The sequence below is a fragment of the Lynx canadensis genome, chromosome B1 (genome assembly GCF_007474595.2).
Source record: "Lynx canadensis isolate LIC74 chromosome B1, mLynCan4.pri.v2, whole genome shotgun sequence".
Lineage (NCBI taxonomy): Eukaryota > Metazoa > Chordata > Mammalia > Carnivora > Felidae > Lynx > Lynx canadensis.
The window spans coordinates 186,178,224-186,199,694 of NC_044306.2; the positions used below are offsets into that span (position 1 = coordinate 186,178,224).

Consider the following 21,471-nt stretch of genomic DNA (forward strand, 5'->3'; position numbering starts at 1 on the left):
CCGCCCACTGATAAGATTCTGATAGCAGCCGCCGTGGCTGAGGCTAACCCAGTGCCTGCAGCCGGTTGCCTGGCTAGCACCCCGCCTAACAGAACTGCATTAGACAAGGTGATAACAGAATCCACATTAAGAAACAGCAAAGCCAGTGTGTTCTTTGTCGGCCTGACAGATCAGATCAAACTGCAGGATCCAAAGGTGTGTCTGCAAAGCGGGGCCCTGAACCCCAGCTGCCTTCCCCTCCCCCTGCGAGCTTGGCAGCAAATTTTACCCAAGCTGTATAGTCAAAGATAATTTACACCGCATTGATGTCAGGCCGAAATTGTCTTCCTCAAAGGATTCTTAATGTCACTCCCCTATTCAGAGACCCTCGGGGCTCCTGCTTACTGGAAGAATCAAATCTGAACTCCTCAACACCACTTCCAGGCCCTTTCTGACCTGACCACCCATCTGCCTCTCTTTCCAGCTTTATCTTAGGTAGCTTTCGTTCCCACTCCTCCGCCCAAGACAGCCCAGCATGCTGCTTGCCATGCGGACAGACTGTCTTCCGGCATCTCACCTCTGAGCTTTGCTGGGACCGTTTCCCTGCCAGGAGTACGGTTTTCCCATCACCACTACCTGTCACAACCGCAGCTACCCCCCCAGCAAAACAATCCTTCCACCTGTCCTTTGGGATCCGTTTCAAACATTCACATCTTCCTCTGACTCTCTGAGCACCTTCTTTGCCGAGCTGTGATCCTCTCCTTGTGATGAAAAATAGAATAGCAGTGCACATATGGCACTTACTATTGTAAATGTTTCACACATACTAATTCTTTTAATTCTCACACTAGCCCTATGAAGATACTATAATCATACCCACTGGACGGATGGAGAGACTGAGGCACGGAGAGGCTAAGTAATTGATCACATAGCTAGTGAGTGGTAAAGTCAAGATCTGACTGCAGTGTCCCAGTTCCTTCTGCCATGCTCTCAACCATTGCTTTAAGCTGCCTTTCCTGTGTTTCTGGGAACTTTGTATGTCTTTATAGCATTTAGCATGCTATAGTTCGTGACTATTAATGAATGATGATCAGGCTACTTATTATCATCTGTTACTCTCTCTTTTATTTTATTAATAATTTTTATTGCTATAAAAAGTACCAGGCACCATTCTACGTTTATAGGCACTTATGTCTCTCCAGGGATGTGTGCCTTAATTTGGTGTGTGGAGAGAAACACACTGGGCTGAGAGGAACCCTCAGCTTAGGTCCAGCTCTGGGTCCTACTAGTCAGCCCTGGGTAAGTCAGTGCACAGTCTGGGTTCCAGTTTCCACACCTGTATGATTAGGGGTCTGGTTTAGGTGATTCTTGTGGTCTTTACCAGCTGCGAGTTTGAGAATCCATAAAATGGGGATATAACCACATGTGTCACACAGACCGTTGAGGCTATAGTGAGATATAGTAAGAAAATGCATGACATTTTCTCATTCGTTATATGTATGTATTGAGCACCAGCTATATACCGTGCATCATTCTGAATGTGGGGCACCTAGAATGAAAAAGCAAAGCACTCGTGGCCATGGAGAGGGAGATATTGAAAATAAACCAATAGTCATCAGTTACATAACTCAAGATCAAGTACTAAGTGCAATGAAGGAAAGTAACACCATGTAAGAGGATTGAGAGTCTGGGTATTTACAGACAGGGACAGACTTCCTGAGAAGGAGATGTTAACGACAGATCTGAAGGAAGCCAGGGAACAAGTCTGCAATCCAAGCAGAGGAAGCAGCAAGGCCAAGGCCCTGAGGTTGGAGTGGGCTTGATGTGGTCATAGACCAGCAAGGAGGCCAGTGAGGTTGGAGAGCAGTGAGCAAGGGTAAGTGGGAGGACTTTGGGTTTTGTTTTAAATGTGATGGGAGGCCGTGGGGGACTTTGAGTCACTACATGTCACCATCTGCTTTCCGTTAAGAAGCATCATTCTCATTATGACACGGAGCAGGGACTGTAGGTGGGTAGAAGCAGACAGTGTGAAGCAAGAGGCTGGGGCCACGGTCTAATCAAGAGATGATGGCGGGGGCGCCTGGGTGACTCGGTCGGTTAAGTGTCTGGCTCTTGATTTTGGCTCAGGTCATGATCTCATGGCTCATGAGTTCGAGCCCCACATGGGGCTCCGTGCTGACAGTGCAGAGTCTGCTTGGGATTCTCTCTTTCTCCTCTCTATTCCCTTCCCCCACTTGTGTGCGCGCACGCTCTCTCTCTCTCTCTCTCAAAATAAATAAACTTAAAGATGATGGTGGCTGGAACAAGAGTGAGAGTGGGGGAAGTGGGTGAGCAGTACCTGATTCAATATACCCTGTGAAGGTAGAGCCCATGGCATTAGCTGATGAAGCAAATGAGGGCTTTGAGCAAAAGAAAAGAGGCAAGGAGGACTCCAAGGTTAAATGGAAAACCAAACATGGTTTGTACCACTTCCCAATGGGGAAGATTCAGGGCAGGGCAAGTTCAAGGGGATAGTGAGGGTTCAGTTGAAGCTGCCTCTCAGATGTTCAGATGGAGACACAGAGTTAGAGACGAGAGTGAATGCAGGTGAGAGGCTGAGCTGGTGACACCAACTTGGATGAAACCAGCAAGAGATGACAGGAAAGCCCATTGGACTGAAGGCGATCCCCTTGGTTGAGGGGGGTAAGGTTTTGAGTGAATGAAGAGAAGAGGGTCCGGGGCCTGAGTCACAGCTTACGTAACCGTGTGCAAGTGCCCTTTGAAAAACTATGCGTCTCATCCACGTGACTCAGCCGGCGAAGAGCCCAGTGTGTTCATCAGTACACAGGCGGCCAGAACTCTCTGGGACGGAGTTGGTTGGTGACCGAGCAGATGGCTAGGTGGCCTCTTGCGCCTCAGTCCTTCCCCGTGGAATATGATTGAAAAGGGTCCCAGGAGGGCCACCTATCTTCCAAACGAGGCCTCAACACACTATGAGTCAAAATGCACCACTCTGAGTACACAGTTATCTCCGAGAGCGTTTGGTTAAAAATGTAGTTAGGCCCTGGGACGCCTGGGAGGCTCAGTCAGTTGAGGGTCCGACTCCTGTTTTAACTCAGGTGAAGATCTCACAGTTCAAGAGTTTGAGCCCCACGCTGGGCTCTGCACTGTCAGTGTAGAAGATTCTCTGTCTCCCTCTCTGTCTCTCTCTGCTGCCCCTCCCCTGCTCTCTCTCTGTCTCTGTCTCTCTCTCTCAAAAATAAATAGACATTTTTAAAAATATGGTTAGATCTAAGAGAGGTAATGTGTGGACCTGCTAATAATGTATTTGGGACCAATATAGCATACTAAAAAGAGCCTGGAATTTGTACGTCAGAGTCCTGGTTTGAGCTGACAGTAGTTAGTTCTGTTACTCTGGGGAAGACAATCTCAGCTCTTTTTTAAAATGAGGAAAACAGTTTTTGTCCCACTTGTCATACAAGGTTGACCATCAAATGAGAGAATGTCTGTGAAAGTGTTTCATTCGCTTTAAGTGCCATGGACGTAGTACCTTGAATTTTGAAAAAGTTTACAAAGTCCAATTTTAGCATAGCACCTTCCGTTTGAAGCCCAGTGAGGGGGGGCAGAGCAGGTATTAATCAGGGTTGTGCCTCAGTCCCAAAGAACTAATTATCTCCATGATATAATGGCTTTATTTGGGCGCCATGATGCCCACTCAACTCTCAAAATGCATCAAGTGCCATCTCCTGTATGTAGTTTTCCTCCCCTGCCCATAAAACCAACCTCCATCCCACTCTTGCCTCCCTTGGAGGCCTTCGTGAAACATCCATCGAATGAATGAATACATGTGCAGGGTGGCTTTTTACAGAACAGTGGTTTATAGGCTTTTAGAGTGGCAGTCCACACTAAATGTGTGGAGATATGCAGATACGTGTGTTTATTCCTACACACATGCTCCAAAAGAAAAGCTTGGTGAAACAATGCTTACCTTCATGGGATGCACATGGATATCTTCTGTTCTGCATCTTTTTTTTTTTTCTTTTTAAAGAAAATGACATTGCAGGTGAATTAATTTCACTACCCAGACTAATGTGTCGTGACCCACCACTTGGAAAACACTATTAGGCCAGAAACCTTGTTCTTTGCAGTCGGGCAAGTCGCTTGGGTTACCTGTGAGGTTTATCCCAGCTCCAGCATTCAATGCTAATTCTAAATAATAAAGAAAATAGGAGGCTATGGGAATAGACACATAGCATTTAAGGCAGCTTGAAGATTTTCTGCATGTAATGTACTTTTAGTTTTTCCTGGCCTATGTGAGGAAGTCAATATCCAATAAATGCTTAGGTGTGGGACAATTATTGTCCAAGAAAGATTGGACTTTAGTCACACACATGTCGTCAAGACTATGTAGAGATTTGCAAGGGTGACTTTCAAATAAAAGTCAGGTTCCCTGTGTCTAAACTCCTTGGGCCCCAGAGGCGTTTCAGCTCCTGAAGTTATTGGAATCTGAGAGGAAATGCCTTAAGCATATGGTACATTGTGTATTGGCCCCAGCAAACTCCAGGGCAGTGACTAGTCAATAATCAAACACATTGATTTGTCTTCAGCAAATGTATGAATATTGACATTTAGTGGCATAGAGACCATAAACACCTTCACATCTAGGGCACGTGGGTGGCTCAGTCGATTAAGCATCCAACTTTTAATTTTGGCTCAGGTCATGATCTCACGGTTCATGAGTTTGAGCCCCACATCAGGTCCCACGCTGACAGTGTGGAGCCTGCTTTGGATTCTCTCTCTCTCCCTCTCTCTCTCTCTCTCTCCCCCTCTCTCTCTCCCCCTCTCTCCTTCTCCCTCTCCATCTCCCTCTCCCTCTCCCCTCCCCCCCCACGTCTTGTATACATGTGCTCTCTCTCTCCCTCTCAAAATAAATAAAACTAAAAAAAAAAGAATAAACACCCTCACGTCAGCTGAGGTCACTAATGGGATGTGAACATGTCTTCAGTTTTCCAAACATCGGGGGATTCAGAAAAACCCATAAGGGATTGTGGAAATAAGATTTGTTATCCAGGTATCATGTTTTTCATTTTCAAAATCAACAGGACCATTTATCCCTTGGGGAGACTGGTGTTTGGCTCAGTGCCTCCCACAGAGAAGGCACCTAGAAAATATTTGTTGAATGAGTGGCTGAGACCAGCTACAGCTTACACAAGACTGTTCCGACCAAGCCTCTTTGGAGGAAACAGCCCTCTGGTTCTTTTCTGACACCCTTAGTTTATCCCATTTCTTGTAAGTGGATAGAAAACTTATTGCTTCCACTTGGCTCCCTCCCAAAAAGCACAGGGGAGAGATGCTTGTGGATCCTCTTGGTTTGGGTTTTTGTTTTTTTTTTCCTTCTTCCTTCAGGCCTAGAATCTGAGGAAAGAAGAGGTAGGCCCCCTAGATCTAGAGGGGAGTGGGCGAAGAGATAAAGGTTTCACTCGTTTGTTCTAGGTCTAAAACATAGCCAAATTCAGAACTGCCCTCCCATAGCTCCTTGTGCTGGGAATACCGACTCAACGTAGTGACCAACTCCATGAATATTCTGAGGATTTCTTTCTTTCTTTCTCTTTCTTTTCTTTCTTTCCTTCTTTTTCTTTCTCTTTCTTTTCTTTCTTTCTTTCTCTTTCTCTCTCTCTTTCTTTCTTTCTTTTTCTCTCTTTCTTTTTCACAGAATGCTTAGTTTTTCAGGATTTGGGGTTTCAAGGGGTTGGCCCTACAAAGATCTAAGTTCAAATTCTGACTCTGTCCATCCCTGGGCACATTACATGAACTCTTTTATTTCAAGTTCATTTCCTCGTTAGACAATGAATGTGATGACAGCAGAGTAACCTCACGGGATTGCTGTGAGGATTAAAGGCACACATACATGGAAAGCATTTGTCACAAAAACTTTGGTTTTTGTTAATAGTGATGATAATAATACTTGTGTGTCTTCATCATTGTGGTGATTCAGCAGCAGCACAGTGAGGGGTGGGGTGCACAAATATAATCTCCACCAGGCTCCCTGTGCTCCTTTTCTTTGACATGGACTGTATGAGCCAGGATGGGCTAAGTTATGCTGCGGTAACAAACACCTCCCCCAAATCTCTGTACCTTAACAACCACAAAGTTTTACTTCTGGATCATGTAAATTTCTCCGTGGACCCAGATGACTCATCAGGGCAGTTGTCTGCCATGTGGGTACCACACTGCAGGCTCTTTTGTTCTTGTGACGTCTCCATAGCAATATGTGTTGTGGCAGGGGAGGAGAAGGCTTGGGGATTCTTACCTTGGCTCTTCAGTGCTTTCACCCTGGGAGTCCCTCGTGTCCCTTCCAGGCCCACTTTACTGGATAAAGCAAGTAACATGGCTCTATCTCACTCCAGAGCATGACGAGGGACAGTCCTGCCATGTGCCTGGAAGGAAAGGAGAACTGGACATGTCAGAGGGAGACACTAACGTCGACCACATAGACATTGGCCTTTTCTCGTTTTATCGTACATAGTTATTGCAAACACAGCTTCAGCCCAGCACCCTTTGCAACCAGGTAGTGTCCTTAGCCTCTGCTACCTAGAGATTCTGGAACTGCCACTATCCTGGCCTGTCTCTGGAAATCGTTGAGCCAGCTCCATCCTAGATAAGGCAGAAGAAGAGATTTCTGGGTGCTTGAAGTGAGTCATACTTCCTGGACGGGAGCCCCTCACCCCCAGTGTTTTCTCAGACACCCTTTACCCCCATTGCTATTGGATGGTGGTGTTAAAATCGTGGGTTGCTCAAGTTACAGGGCACCTGGGAATCCCTCTCATTTTCCAAGGGAGGACCAGGCAGTGTGTGTTTGTTCTGTGGCTCTCCCAGGGTCCCCAAAGTTCATGATTAGCTCCTCACTAGACCTGCTTCTGGATGGAGGCCTTCTGGCTCTGCCTGGTGATTTTCTGCTGTCCACCTCCTCCATCATCCTCTTTTAGGAGCTGAAATGTCTCAAGTACGTAACTTGGCTTGTCTGGCTTTCTGTTCTATTTTTGCCCCCCCCTTCCCTCTGCCCTCCCCCCACGCCCCCGCCCCGCCACCAGGGCTGGGGCTGGAGTCATGCACTTGCTGGTTGTTCACAGCTGCCAACAAGGAGGCTCTTGGGGACCTTTTCCTTTCCTTGCAGTTTTTGTTATTGTTGTTGTTGTTTGTTTCCAATTGGAGGGATACGAAATGGGTCACGTTAACAGCTGCCATAGGGACTAAACTATCACCATTTTAGAACGAGTACAAGAAATTCCATCCCATTCCCCAGTATCATCCCCTCCACACACATAACCCTTCCAGAGTTTTCTGTTGTTATTTTTTCTTAAGTGTTTATTTATTTTTGAGAGAGACAGAGCGCAAGTGGCAGGGGGGTCAGAGAGAGAGAGGGAGACAGAATCCTAAGCGGGCTGCAGGCTCTGAGCTGTCAGCACAGAGCTGGATGCGGGGCCCGAACTCAGGAACGGCAGGATCATGACCTGAGCCGAAGTCGGACGCTTCACCAGCCGAGCCACCCAGGCACCCTTCTATTGTTATTTTAATAATATATGTAAGCTCTTTGATCAGATGCAATAAAACATAGTCCATGCTTGTACTTATTCAGAACCCTTCTCTTCTACACAAAGTGGCTCAGATATCCCCGGAACAGTCCTGAGAGCCTGCCTCGCCCTTGGACCCGTGGGCTGCCACTGGCTTCTCAGGTTCTCCAGACTACTATAGTTGCGGTTCTAACTTCCAAGATGCCACGAGGCTGGAGGTCCCCGGAGCCTGTGTTTTCCAAGTGTAGATGAAGTCAGAATCACCCGTGCCGTGTGCTAACGATGCAGATTCCTGAGCCGGTTCCAGATTCCAAGTCAGTGGGTTCCCTGAGCTGGGGCCGGGAACCCGCATTTTCATGAGCTTCCCAGGGGAACATAGAGCAGCGTTTTCTAGTGTTCCTTCTTGGTGCTGCCACACCGGGGTCAGGGCGCTGTGGGGGAGGTGTCCCCACCTTCGCCAGGGCAGCACCGCTTAGAGCTGCTGCAGCAATGAGGCTTCAGCCTGAGGGTTCTACTGATAAAAATAAGTGACACAATGCAGTTTTTGCAGTTGGCTGTTCTAGACCATAGTAGAAGGAAAAGCAGTCCAGCAGTGGCTTCCTCGAGACCACCCTTTTGTTGCTGGGGCTCTAGGTTCCGTACAGAATAAGTTTGCTTTCTTCCCCTTTGGTGAAGGAATAACTGTCCTGTTTTCCATGCCCTGAAGGGACTAGAACTGCAGGACTGCACTTATCAAATCCCAGGTCACGGGGCCTTGGCAAAGGCCTCTGTGCCTGTTTCCTGCCGGGCACCTTAGACCCAAGGGAAGGGAGTCCTCTTACAGCTTCCGAGGCCTGATTTGGACCTTGCCTTGGGAGAGAAACAGCTTCTCTCTCTGATCCCATCAGACTGCAGTTCGAGGTCAGGAAACTTGAATTTCCACTTTGCCCTTAGGTGGCGGCCCTTCCCTGTTCTCCTTCAGTAGACCGGCTGTTACAGCCAATCTTGCCTACAGCACCTTACGGTCTTTGGGGCCTCAGATTTGGATCTGATCAATTGGAGGGACAAGGGTGGCCATCTTCCTGCCACCAGGACTAACAGCACTGACAACCCAGGCCTCTGATCTCGGCCGCAGAACCGGAGGCACAAGGGCAGATCGGCTAAATTGTGTGTAAATGGGATTTTTCCTGTGAAATCTCAATACCTCTTTTAGGATGTTGCAGTTTAGGGTTTTTGAGCCACTCTCCTCTGATATTTACTCACGGGGGATTTTACTCTTGAAAAATCACAGTGGCAATACAACCATTTTGCTTCCATGAAGGCGATGTCAAAGTCTTAAAAATCCAGGACGTTTTAAGGCAGGATTCCAACCTCATTACTGCCAGGAATAAGATTCACCCAAGGTGGAAGTGTCCTCCCTTAGAACGCAAATCCGTCTCAGAATGGCTTTTCTTTCCCCTTTGTTTTTAAAGCTAAGCAATTACTTTTTTTTTTTTTAAGGGAAAAAAAAAATTGTGCTAATGCACAAAACTCTCTTTTTCCCCTTTCATTTATTTGAAATTGAACTTAACAAAGTCAGTTCCAAGCAAGCACTATATATGAGTAATGCTTTTTGTCCATAAAAGAGCATTGACTCCAATGGTACGGGAGCGCTGATTCTCTCTCTGCTTTGTGTGAGCGTCCATAATGACAAAGTGCTCATGTCAGAGTGTATAATGAAACTATAAATTGTTTTCATGAATGCTCTGAATTTGGTCTTTTACGGGGCAAATTCAAAAGGTATTTAATGCCACATTTCACATATGTGAATAACGCCAGACGGTGCAATATATCCAATAAAAGTAAAAGAGTCCCAGTCGGGCTCACAGTGGCCCAGGTGGTGGATGATTATCAGGTGAGGGTAGTTCATGGTCAGGGTTGGGGGGGGGGGGTGGGGCGTGGTGATGGGGAGAAGGAGGGACAAAGATATCCTGTATCTCTGAAGAAGAGTTTCAGCTAGGTACACTCAACTGTTTGGGGGTAATTCAAAGTGTGGCTAAAATACTTAGCTCACAGAGTGGGTCTCTGGGGAGTGGGTCGCGGGGGGTGGGTGCCTGCATTGGAACCACGGAAGTTGTACATATCTTGGTGGAGTTAGTGAACAAATGTTCTCAGGTGAGAAAATGTCTGCTGGGCTGAATGGACGAGTGAAATCTATTGCAGTGATATATAGTTCAATTAAGTTATTTTTAATAACCATTTTTGTATTTTTTAAATTATAGAATAGTCATAAGGGCTTATTCTAGAGAACACAGAAAAGCATAAAGAATAAAATCTTTAAAAACACATGCAAATACTTTTGTTACCAGGAGTTGTTAATAACATTTTTTTTCAAAATTTGTATTGAATAGTCTTTCTGTATATATCATTCCATTACATTTTAATACGATTTTACATAATCTTATCTGGATATATACATCCTTTTAAAACAAAATTTGGTTCCAACTATCTATCTGTGTCATTTTTTAAAAAAATATTTTGCTTTTTGCGTTATACGTCGGTTAAACGATTTTATCTATTTATCCCAGTTTGCCAAAGTTCACAAACATATAAGGCTTTTTGGTTCTGTCACGAGAGGAATACATCATGTACCGTAGCCATCTTTACGTGCACATGTCATTCACTGATGTCTCTGGGTATATGACCTCTAAAAATAAAAAAGGCGCCAAAACGAAACCAGCCCCACGGGGTCTATTAAATACGGCGTGTGGCAAACGGAGGTCCATTGATATTTTTGACCAACGGCTTGGATTTGTTTGTTTTGCAGTACCTAGTGTGTAAAAGAAAGCTGGAGAGTAAAAAGGAAGCTCTGCTGATCCTCTCCAAGGAGCTGGACACATGCCAGCAAGAAAGGGACCAGTACAAACTCATGGCCAATCAGCTTCGAGAGCGCCACCAATCCCTGAAGAAGAAATACCGAGAGTTGATCGTACGTGTTACGTCACGGTGACGTCCTTGTCCCCTTATGACACAAAGTGGGTTACACTGGAATTAAAATTTTAAAAAATAAATAAAGCAGGGATTTTGACATGCCATTTCTTTAAAAAAAAAGGATTGCATTCAAATAGTTCCAAAGTGGAAACATTAAGATGTGAAAGTTGTCACCCGTTTCCTCCACAGCCCAGCCCTAGTCGCTAGCTGATGTATATGTGGTTCCAGACCACCTGCTTTGGCACCCGTGAAATAGGCATATATACCTATGTGTTTATATGTGTTTATATGTGCTTACTTATTAATTTATTTGTATTGTACTTTTTATCTTTGTTTTTTTTTTTTTTCTTCAGTAATCTCTATACCCAAGGTAAGGCTTAAACTCACCAACTGGAGATCAATAGTTGCATGCTCTACCGACTGAGCCAGCCAGGACCCTTTTATGGGGCTTTTAAAATAGGATGCATATTATAAATCTGCACTAGAAGCCACTAGTAACATGTGATTATTTAAATCTCATTTCACATTAATTAGAATCCAATAGAATTGAAAACTCCCTTCATCAGGCTCAGTCATCACACTTCATGGGGCCAGTCACCATAGGTGGCCGGCTGATGGCTGCCATATTGGATTATGTTGGTATAGATTTCCATGGTGGCCACTGTATTGGACAGTTAGATCTGGGACATTTCCATCATTGCAGAGCGCTGTTGAACAGCGTTGTGTGAATATTGTTCCAACATTTGCTCTTTTCAGTCAGTACTTTATTTGGGACATCTCTCTAGGCCACACGTACAGATTCAATTCATTTTTAAAAAACAGTTGCAGAGTAAGTTTCCCATAATTTCTTTAACCTTTCCTTTATCCTGAGCATTTAGATTCTCTCTGGGTCTTCATGGGGCAGGATTTTTAAGGATACAGATCACACTGAAATGGAAGACACCAACTGCAGAGTCCTATTTTGCGTCCTACTTTTTTCTCTCACAGATACAGTCTCTGTTTTGGGGTGCTAACGCTATGGCTAACGTTTAGCTGTCTGCACTGGGATCATTGTCCTGGAACAGAAATAGAATAGAAAGATTCTGCAGGTTAAAATACTGTCGACTTACACACGGGCAGCATCAGATAGAGGAGTTTACTGAACATTTACACATTCACCTGAACCTGAATTCTCTCTATTCCCAGGTGGCACAAGAGGGAGAGGAATCAGATCCTTTTAAGACAGAAAGCCTGTGGACTGGAAGAGCTCAGTTAATTCTTGCTTATTTTGAGCATATCCCTTCTTCCCTACCCGCTAAAAGTGTTCCGCCAGTAGGGCAAACTCAAGCATGTGTGGGTCCACTATTATTCCTTTGGATCTAACTATTTAAAAGACGAATTCAACTCAACCCAAATGAAATATTATCTTATTTTTGGCTCTGTTCAAAAATAATTGTGATAAATCCAGTTTATTTGTTTGTTTCACATAGTTTTAGAAAGTATAGGGATGGCTGGATGGCTTAGTCGGTTGAATGTCTGACTTCGGCTCAGGTCGTGATCTCACAGGTCATGAGTTTGAGCCCCATGTTGGGCTCTGTGCTGACAGCTCAGAGCCTAGAGCCTGCTTCGTATTCTTTGTCTCTCTCTCTCTCTCTCTCTCTCTCTCTCTCTGCCTGTCCCCCGATTATGCTCTTTCTCTCTCTCTCTCTCTCTCTCTCTCTGTGAAAAATAAAAATAATAAAAACATTAAAAAAAAAGAAAGTATATATGTTTCGCTGGAACTGATTTCCTAGAGGTTTTTCCAAAGTAACTGGTTCAGTTTATACTTTTTCCTTAAAATATATTTGAATTTGGCTCAGGACACTATTGATTGCAGGTGGGTGGGTCTGAATTTAGTTCATAGTTTGGTTTGGTTTTTTGAATCCAAGCACATATATTGTTTTTAAGTAAAATGTAATATTTGTTTCTTTGTAGGATGGAGATCCATCACTTCCCCCTGAAAAAAGGAAACAGGTAAGACTTATTCCTGAAGCTTGGTAACTCTTGGATTATTCACACTGACGCCTTACAATGACTGGGGGATCAGGGAATCCCAAAATGTGTAGAGAGCTTCCTTACCAGCACAACTCCCACGCCATTTATGTTCTTTTCTCCTAAATGGTAGTCAATGTTGTTTACTGATGAATCCATTCCCCCGCCCCCCACACATTTTAGGTGCTTACTTTTGTCACTGAACAAATCCTTAGATATTTGTGGATCTGTTTATGAACTTTCTGTTCTGTTCTCTTGAGCTTCCTGGGTAGTTCGGGGGTTGTACCACACTGTTCTAGCTGTTTTGGCTTTATAATACTTGAGACATCTGCTTAGGTTAGTCTCCTTCCCTTTGCTTTTGCTTTTCACAACTTTCTTATTTGTTACTTTTTCCAGATAAAACTTACATTTTCTCTGATCCCACCCAAATAAACAGACCTATGGGTATTTTGATTGGGGCTTTGTTAAATTTATAGATTAATTTGGGGACAGTTAAGATATTCATAACATTAGGGGCGCCTGGGTGGCTCAGTCCGTTAAGCCTCCGACTTCGGCTTGGGTCAGGATGTCGCGGTTTGTAGGTTCAAGCCCCGCGTTGGGCTCTGTGCTGATGGTGCAGAGCCTGGAGTCTGCTTCAGATTCTGTCTCCCTCTCTCTCTGCCCCTCCCTCGCTCACACTCTGTCTCTCTCTCAAAAGTAAACGTTAAAAAAAAATTTAAAAAAAAGGATTTTCATAACATTATGTTCAGGAATATTATAAATCACATTTCTTTTAATCCAGTTGTATACACCTATATATATATATATATATATATATATATATATATATATATATATGTTGTTGTTTCCCAAACGTCCTGTTTTGTTCATTGGTGATATACCTGGCATCACATATAAATGTGTTGGGTCCATTTCCCTGAGATTTTTTTTTTAATTTTTTTTAATGTTTATTTATTTTTGACAGAGAGAGAGCAAGAGCGGGGGAGGGGCAGAGAGAGAGGGACACACAGAATCCGAAGCAGGCTCCAGGCTCCAAGCTGTCAGCACAGAGCCCGACTCAGGGCTTGAACTCACAGACTGCGAGATCATGACCTGAGCTGAAGTCGGACGCTCAACCGACTGAGCCACCAAGGCACCCCCCACCCTGAGATTTTTGATGCTGAGTAAATAGTATGCCCAAGGCGCGCGCACACACACACACACACACACACACACACACACACATACGGGGCATTTACCCTTTAACACCAGCTCAGTCCTATGGTTACCCATTTGGTTATTCGGTTCTGCTCATTCCTATACTCTCTTCCTACTTTAATTTGATTATTCTGCAATGCTCCAGGTTTGATCTAAAGGCAAATTTTGCTATGGAGCTAATTGACTTTTTTTCCCCAAACAAAATTACAAGGAGATTTGTCAGGAACGGTTTAAAATTGGGATCCTCAGTCTGGAATTGCTAGATGTGTTTGTGTTTTTGGTGTCTACGAACAGTTATCTTTGTTGAAATTTTAAGAGTTTGTTAGTATTCATGAAGGGGTTTTACAGTTTAAGTGAATTCGCGTTCCGTGACTTTATAATACAAAATTTACATTGACTGAGGAGAATCTGATGAATTCCAGTAAGTCTGTCAAGCTGCATTCTTACGGCTCTGAAAAAAAACCAGTTCAGGTCCTAAGCACTGGCTTTTTTAGATTTGCATATGGCGTTCAGTTTCTGTCCCTTTAGGATTTGTGTGATGGTGTGACTGGCTCTGCGTCCTTCCCGCCTGGCTTAGAACCTCTGACTTGCTGCATGGGATAGAATGCGTTGGGGCACAGGTGACAGAAATTCCAAAGTGTTCAGACAGTGAAGAAATCGATGACCTCGCATAACCAGAAGCTCAGAGGTAGCACGTGCCGTTTCTTCTCCATCGCGTGGACACCTTCTCTCCATTGTGCCACACTTAGCGAACAAAAATACAAATTAAAGTACAGGACACCTGGGAAATTTGAATTTCAGATGGACAGCTGGTACTTTTTTAGTATAAAAGTATGACCGATGCGGTATTTGGGACAAATTTATACCAAACATTATTCATCATTTACCTAACATTCAAATCGAACAGGGCTCCTGTGTTTTGTCTGATCCCTCTACCACTGTGCCGATTTTAACATCAGCTTTCTCTTGACCTGAGTATCAGCTTTCTTCTCAGGCAGGTTTCCCTAAGCAAGAGAGGTAGAAACCCCAGGCGTGGAATAGAAGTCCTTCTCTCCAGTCTGACTGGGCGAGTGTAGGACATGCTACCATTTCTGGTCTACTAACATTCACTAGGAGAGTCTCGTGTGGTTTTTTTGGTTCGTTAGTTTGTTTAATTTTTTTTTTTAATTTATTTTTTGAGAGAGAGAGACAGAGAATGCGAGCAGGGGAGGGGCAGAGAGAGAGGGAGAAATAGAATCCCAAGCAGGCTCCACACTGTCAGCACAGAGCCCGATGCGGGGCTCGAGTTCACGAACCGTGAGACCAGGACCTGAGCTGAAACCAAGAGTCGGACGCTGAACGGACTGAGCCGCCCAGTTGCCCTGAGAATATCATATGTTAATTGGCTTAGATTAATCACCCAGGATAGAAGGGCTGCTAGGAAGCCGGCCGTAACACCCACGAAACTAATTGTGTGGCCTCGGGAAGGTTCCTTTCAGTGTCCAATTCTCAGCTTTCTCATCCATAAAATGGGAATCCACATGGTACCCACCATACAGTGTGGCTGTAAGGAACAAATGAGAGAGTGCAGGCAGAGTCCTCACCACGGTGCCTGGCACTGGGTGGGCACCAATAAATATTTATCATCCTTTCCTCCGCCTTATCCTCTTTTTTAATCAATTGTATATTAGTGTGTCGAATCTGTCTACCACTGCCCTTGTCGGGACCCTTTTGTTTGCCTTTGACAGCCTGAAGTAGCTCGGGCCACAGAGGAGGTTCCTGGCTCATAGGGCCTCAGAGGGGTTGGTAATTAACTGGTGTTGGAGCAGAGTTTGAACCCCTGCAGTTTACTCAGAGCAGGTGCTCAGAGCCACCGTGACTCAGTACCTATTTATTGAGCATCTCATGGGTGTCTTGTGCTAATTTAGACAGTGGAGACACAGGTGTGAAAAAGTCAGAGCCAACTCCCTGAGCTTATAGAACTTGCATTGTAGTTAGAGTGACCATACCTTCGTTTTTCCAGGAATGTTTCCAGTTTTTCATGGCATAATCTCTATTAGTGCTCCTTTCCTCTCTCCAAAATCTCTTGGTTTAGACAATAAGTAATATCATCACCCTAATTCTAGTACAGATGCTATGAACAAACAATACAGAAAATAATTAAAATATATTGGATGTCAATGGCCACTGGTGGCAATGGGGAGAAATGTAGAACCCGATGCAAGAGAGAGAATTCTGGCTTAGTATTGCCAGGAAACGTCTTGATAAATATTGGGGGGGAGGGGGGTGATGGAGAATAATTCCATTATTTGGAAAAATAAAGAATTTTACCCATTCAAAATATATTTTGTCAATTTTATTTACTTTTGGTTATTTTATTTATGAAAGCATGTGACTGGTCTTTGGGGAGTTGGTGTTAAGATGCCTTCTTCCTTAGCTCCTTGTGGGGAAGAAAATGCACCATTAAATGCTTAGTCACTGGTGACAATGAAACTTTCCATTTAGCCAGAAGCAAACAGCTTTGGCATACATGTGACAGGATTGGAAGGGAGAAGCACAATGATTTCCTTAACTTTTTCCTCTGGCAAGAAGGGGTTAGAAGCATGCACTCTGACCTAATGCCTCCTATATCACATTACATGCTTATCCCAAAGGCAAACCAGTGGGTGACGTATTTACCCCTCTCCCTGCAAAGCAAGTACATCTTATATAAGCAGAAGGCACTGGAACAAGAACGAGCTGTCGGGTTAATGGATGGGACATGGAGGTCAAGAGATCCACCTCTTGGAAAAGGAGGAGAGGCCACATTGAGCATCTCATTTGCCCATCAGCCTTGTTTCTTGATTTAGGAGGAAGAATCTCTCTGGTCTCTACTTACTGCCCCCTTCCCCCGTTGATTGCTCAACTCAGAGGGACAGATGGCTTGATCATTCTATTACGGACTGGATGTTTGTATCCCCCCGCCCTTTCATATATTGAAATGCTCCTCCCCAGTGTGACGGTATTAGAAGCTGGAGCCCCTGAAAGGTAGTTGGGATGAGATGAGGTCCTGGAGGTGGAGGCGTCACAAACGGGATTAGTGCCCTTACGGGAGTCATGACAAAGCTCGCTCTCTCTGCTCTGCTCCCCGCGCTGCGAGGATACAATAAGGAGTCACAACCGAAGCGGGCCCTCACCAGAACCTGACCATGCTGGCACCCCAGCGTCAGCTTGTCAGCCTGTGGAACTCTGCAAAACTAAATTTCTGTTATTTGCAAGCCACCCAGACTGTGGCACTTTGTTATCGCATCTTGAGCTGACTATAAACGTATTTGAGGGTTCTTCTTGAATGTAGGTGGAACCTTTGTAGTGCCTTTGTAGTGCTTTGTGCTCTTCAGAGACCGTAGAGGCACACGCGTTTGTACACACGTGATCTCCCAACTCTCTCCTGAAGTCACACGGGCAAGTTAGGTCTTCCGCAAAGTCTCAAGGTCGCATCGTTGGGTAGCAGTAGGTGGTAAGAGGCTGGGTTCTGGTGTCCAGTCGTACTGATTCGGATTTCACCCTTCCTTCCACTTGCAGCCTGGGGGAGTACAGGGGAGCTGCCTGGCCTTTCTGAGACTCAAATTCCTCCTCTCCAAGGTGAACATAATAACGAGGCATATTCACAAAGCTCTTATGAGGCATTGGTATGATAATGCTTGTAATGCTCATTGCCTGATACTTAGTGAGTGCTTGGTGAATGTTTTTCATGTTTCCTGTGACTCGTCCAAGGTCACACAACCAGTCAACAGAGCAGAACTAAAATCCACGTCAGCTAACTCGTAGTTCAGTGCTCTCGTTCAGGTTTTTTTGTTCTAGATTCGACTCTTAGACTGAGTGGGGAGGAAGCATAGTCAACATTTAATCCAACCCATTTTGGAAGTCCAGACATTCAGGTGCTTTAATCAAAGCCCTCTCCTTAGAAGTGGTGGAGAACCAGAAGCAGCTAGGAATTTCTACCTGGGAAGCCAGTGTTCTTTCTTGTGGCAACCAGTGTGTGGCCATAGATAACTTTCCTGCTTCGTCTCCTCCACAGAGGACAGACCAGAACTTTCGTGTTTGTAGTTCTAGAAATATAGTTGTCGAGGCTAAAGAAAGCCTTAGAACTTAGACTCCTTTTTAAAACAACTCAATTTCCAATGTTGAGCCATCCATTCCAGAAGCTGTGAAGAAATCGTGACAATAGCGATGGCCTAATCGCTTCTCCTGGGATGTCGAAATGAAAATTTGTTCTTGGTGCCCCCAGCACATCCGCACACAGGGTACCTCTCTGCACTGCACTGAGAGATCACCAGAAGATCTCAAACAACCTTTGAAATCTTTTTCTTCTGTTAAGCAAGCAGTTCCTCCAAAGGAGACAAAGGGAATTTAAATTATCTTGGGTTAATATTCTTAGAAGATGGGACTCTTTGGGGTCACAGCAGCACATTTTCCCTATTCAAACTCCTCCTTGAGTAAACAATCAAACGCATCTTTGTTTTCCCCTGTTTTGATTTTGAGCTGACACATCACGGGAGATAATTCCTCCTGGCTTAAGCGGGAGTCTCTGCTTTCTTCCCTTGTAGAGTGATGGCTTCTTTAGATGGTGACATGTGCCAGAATGCTGACCCTGGAGAAATCAGAGCATGCAGGGGCCCTTTGGGGGATGGGAGGGAGCCTTTTATTTCAGTAGAAAAGTCTTCTTGGTCAACCTTTTTTTCTTCCCCGGTGACTGCAAATCAGAGCAACTTTGTATACGCGCCCTGGTTTGATGCTCAGAACCTAAAACTTCCTTCAAAGATCTTGAGTGCTTTGAGATGTTTCTTTTCATGACTCTTTGAATAGCACGACTTTCTTGTCCCACCAGGGACACTGGGAAGAAGTGCAGGCCCAGCCTGTGGGAGCCCTCCCACATCTCCGTGACAGCCACTCACTCTGTTCTGAGCACCCGTGCATCTTGCTATCGGTTCTGTGAATCCTTGCGAGGGGTTTGGGAGGAAGGTGAGAGCACCCCACCCCCATCCCCCAGTTTATAGATGAGGAAATGTAGGCTCGACAAGTCCAGACAACTTGAGAGTTACTAAGGGGGGCGGGGGACACTAAGGGACAGGCGCAGAATCCTAATGGCCAAGATGAAGCGAACGTTCATCGTAACAGCAGCTTCCCAGATCTATTGAAGAGTGTTGTTTGCCTGCAGGCCTGGAAATGGGTTCCTTCGCAAGTGTGTGCTTTGAGATGATGAGGTCGGAGTAGGCTGCTGAGGGCCCCTTGCACAGCCAAAAACTATGTATGGAGTGAGCTTTGGCTGGGTGGTTTGTTTTTTTTTTTTTTTTTTTTGTAAATAAGAAAACTGTCACTGTAGCAGAGGTCATCATCTTGGCAGTTGCTATGAATAGGGGGTTCCTTGCTCAGCAAAGCGAGCTTCAGTCTGTTACTATTAACACAGTTGCCGCCATAGACCAAAGCAGCAGAGTAGAAATTGCCATTAAATTTGCTATCAATCACACTGCTCAAGTATACTTGATGTTTCATCAAACTTTTTTTTTTTTTTAACATTCTTGTTTAACCTAGCACTTTCCCCTATCAAAGGTGTGGGTGTAAGGAGTCCAGAGCCTCGGACTTTTTAACACCTTGTCGAGCAGCCTGTTCTAAGTCTGGTCTCTGTCTCTTTCCCACTCACCCTCTCTTTTCCTTACTGTTTTCCGGGAAGTGCATAGGTCAAGGTTTTACTTCTCTGACTTTTACTTATTTTTTTTTCCCTCCCGCTTTTAAATTGTCGTTTTGATATGTCAGTCAACTGAGAAGTAAGTTTTCGGAGTTTTTGGTATACATCATTTCTACACTATGATGGAGACTAACTTTTCCATGGCTAGGTTACTGCAACACCGTATAGCTAACGAATTACCGAGATTGAGGATGGTGTGAGAGATTGTTCCTGGAATGTTGCCCCTGCCCCCTTGTTGCTGATCTGAATCATTTAAGGACTTCGTTGGAAACATGTGGCTCCTCCCCTTTTTCTGCTCTCCCCAGCGTCTGGGCTAGTGCAAGGTTAGAAGGTTAACCTTAAGCTTTTTATCGCTTTCTTTTATTTTGCGTTGCTTTTCCTCTATCCTGTTAGGTTCAGTACACAAGGGCCTGCAAATTTAATCGACAAAAGACAGAAGAACGAAAGTATACAATTTTGTGAATATTTTACATGAATGGGAAAGTTCGCAGATGAAGTGAGACTCAAAGAAGTCGTTGACTCGGGGCTTATATACCGTTTTAATAAAAGAAAGGACGTCTGGGCTTCAAGGGATGATAAACTGTGGGAAAGTGACTAGGAAATGTACGAGGAAACTAATGGAAGCTAAGGGTTATTTTAGTAAGGTTTGTTTATGCAGACTCATCCGTGTCAGGGGCTGCTCTCTGGTGATGAGTCTCTTGCTTCTTCCTGGTATGGAAGAAGATGGAACACTTCACAAAGGGAAATTTATGCCCTGCATTTAGGCAGACATGGGGAGGATGGAAGGAAACTGTCTCTATCTATGGACTCTCAATTGCCTTCAGCTCAAAATATCCTTATGGCCAAGTGGAATATTTTGGAATGGCATATTCTGATCCCCTTCATATCCATCTTTTCTTACGTCAAGGAGAAGGGTATGTAGTGGATCCTTTTTTCCCTCCCATATAAAAGATCCAGGGCTGTTTCTTACAACTAGTATCCTGAAAACCTTCCTTGTGCATGAAGTGTCGATCACTTGATCATTGAAAGCAAGAGTCCTTAACAGTAATTGTCATTGCCAAGTTATATATCATTTACTTTTTAAAAAAAATCTCCCTCCCATCACTTCTGGTAAGTTTAAAAAAAAAAACAACTGTATTGCATCTAGAATGTAAACTTTTCTGACATATTTTATGGCACGTAGAGGGGAATTGAGACCTAGTGGCAGAGGCACTAAGCTAAGCTAGAGCTTAGGATACAGTGGGACTTGAAGAAAGCCGGAAAAATGACGCCCCCTGCCCATGGGACTCTGCCTCGGTGAGAATTTCTGCCCCCAAAGGCAGAAAGGTTGGGGTGTGAGATCCACACTGCTCTCTCAACTTCCAGATCTTTGCCTTCACATAACTATCGGGATCTGTGGCCCTCACCTCTGTGCAGAGAGAATTTCCATGAGCGCCATGGTGCCCACACCAAGGACTGGCTTTGGAAGCACGCTTCTGCAGACATCGCTTATAATCGGGGGTTGAATTGTTCGTTGATGAAGGTGTGCCAGAATGTTCCAGCTATGTCCTCATCAAATCTCCCTCTCCTCTCTTCCCCATCACAATTTTACTGAACTTCCAGCCAGAAAGAGTGATTGCGATATATGGGTCCTATGATACATTCCACTGTATTCATTCCCCTATTATCAGAGCTAAAATGTCACCCTTTCACATCGGCCCTGGCTAGATCTGAATATTTAAAAAAGGCTTCTCTTTAAACCTTTTTATGTTTTGCTGTTTAAGCTACCTCCTGCCCCAGAGACTTAGAGGAAATAATTTCTCAGTTTGGTTTTCCTTCCCAGTGTTAGCCTGTCTGCCACGCTTTCTCTGACATTTCCTTTCTATAGTGCTGCTGTTGCAAACTGATGGTCACAGAGTCCTTCTCAATAACACAGAGACAGAATGCTCTGCATAGCTGATAAATTATAAGCAGGAGCCACGTGTTAGCTTGATGGATTGTTATAGTGAGTGTGTGTGAGTCATGGGTGTTATTTTTGGTCAAAAGAATTGTGTGAACTTTTCTCCTCTATTTTGAGTGCTTTGATGAAATGTACTACTTTCT

General features: G+C 44.6%; 1 protein-coding gene across 3 annotated transcripts in view; it reads left to right on the forward strand.

The window, feature by feature from the left end:
- CCDC149 (coiled-coil domain containing 149) overlaps window positions 1-21,471 on the forward strand; it is a 95,338-nt gene that overhangs the window by 24,525 nt on the left and 49,342 nt on the right. For all 3 annotated transcript variants that reach the window (XM_030314105.1, XM_030314107.1, XM_032593010.1), the window contains exons 2-3: window positions 10,315-10,476; window positions 12,432-12,470. In XM_030314105.1, coding sequence (XP_030169965.1) covers window positions 10,315-10,476; window positions 12,432-12,470 — 201 coding nt within the window. The remainder of the gene's footprint in view (window positions 1-10,314; window positions 10,477-12,431; window positions 12,471-21,471) is intronic.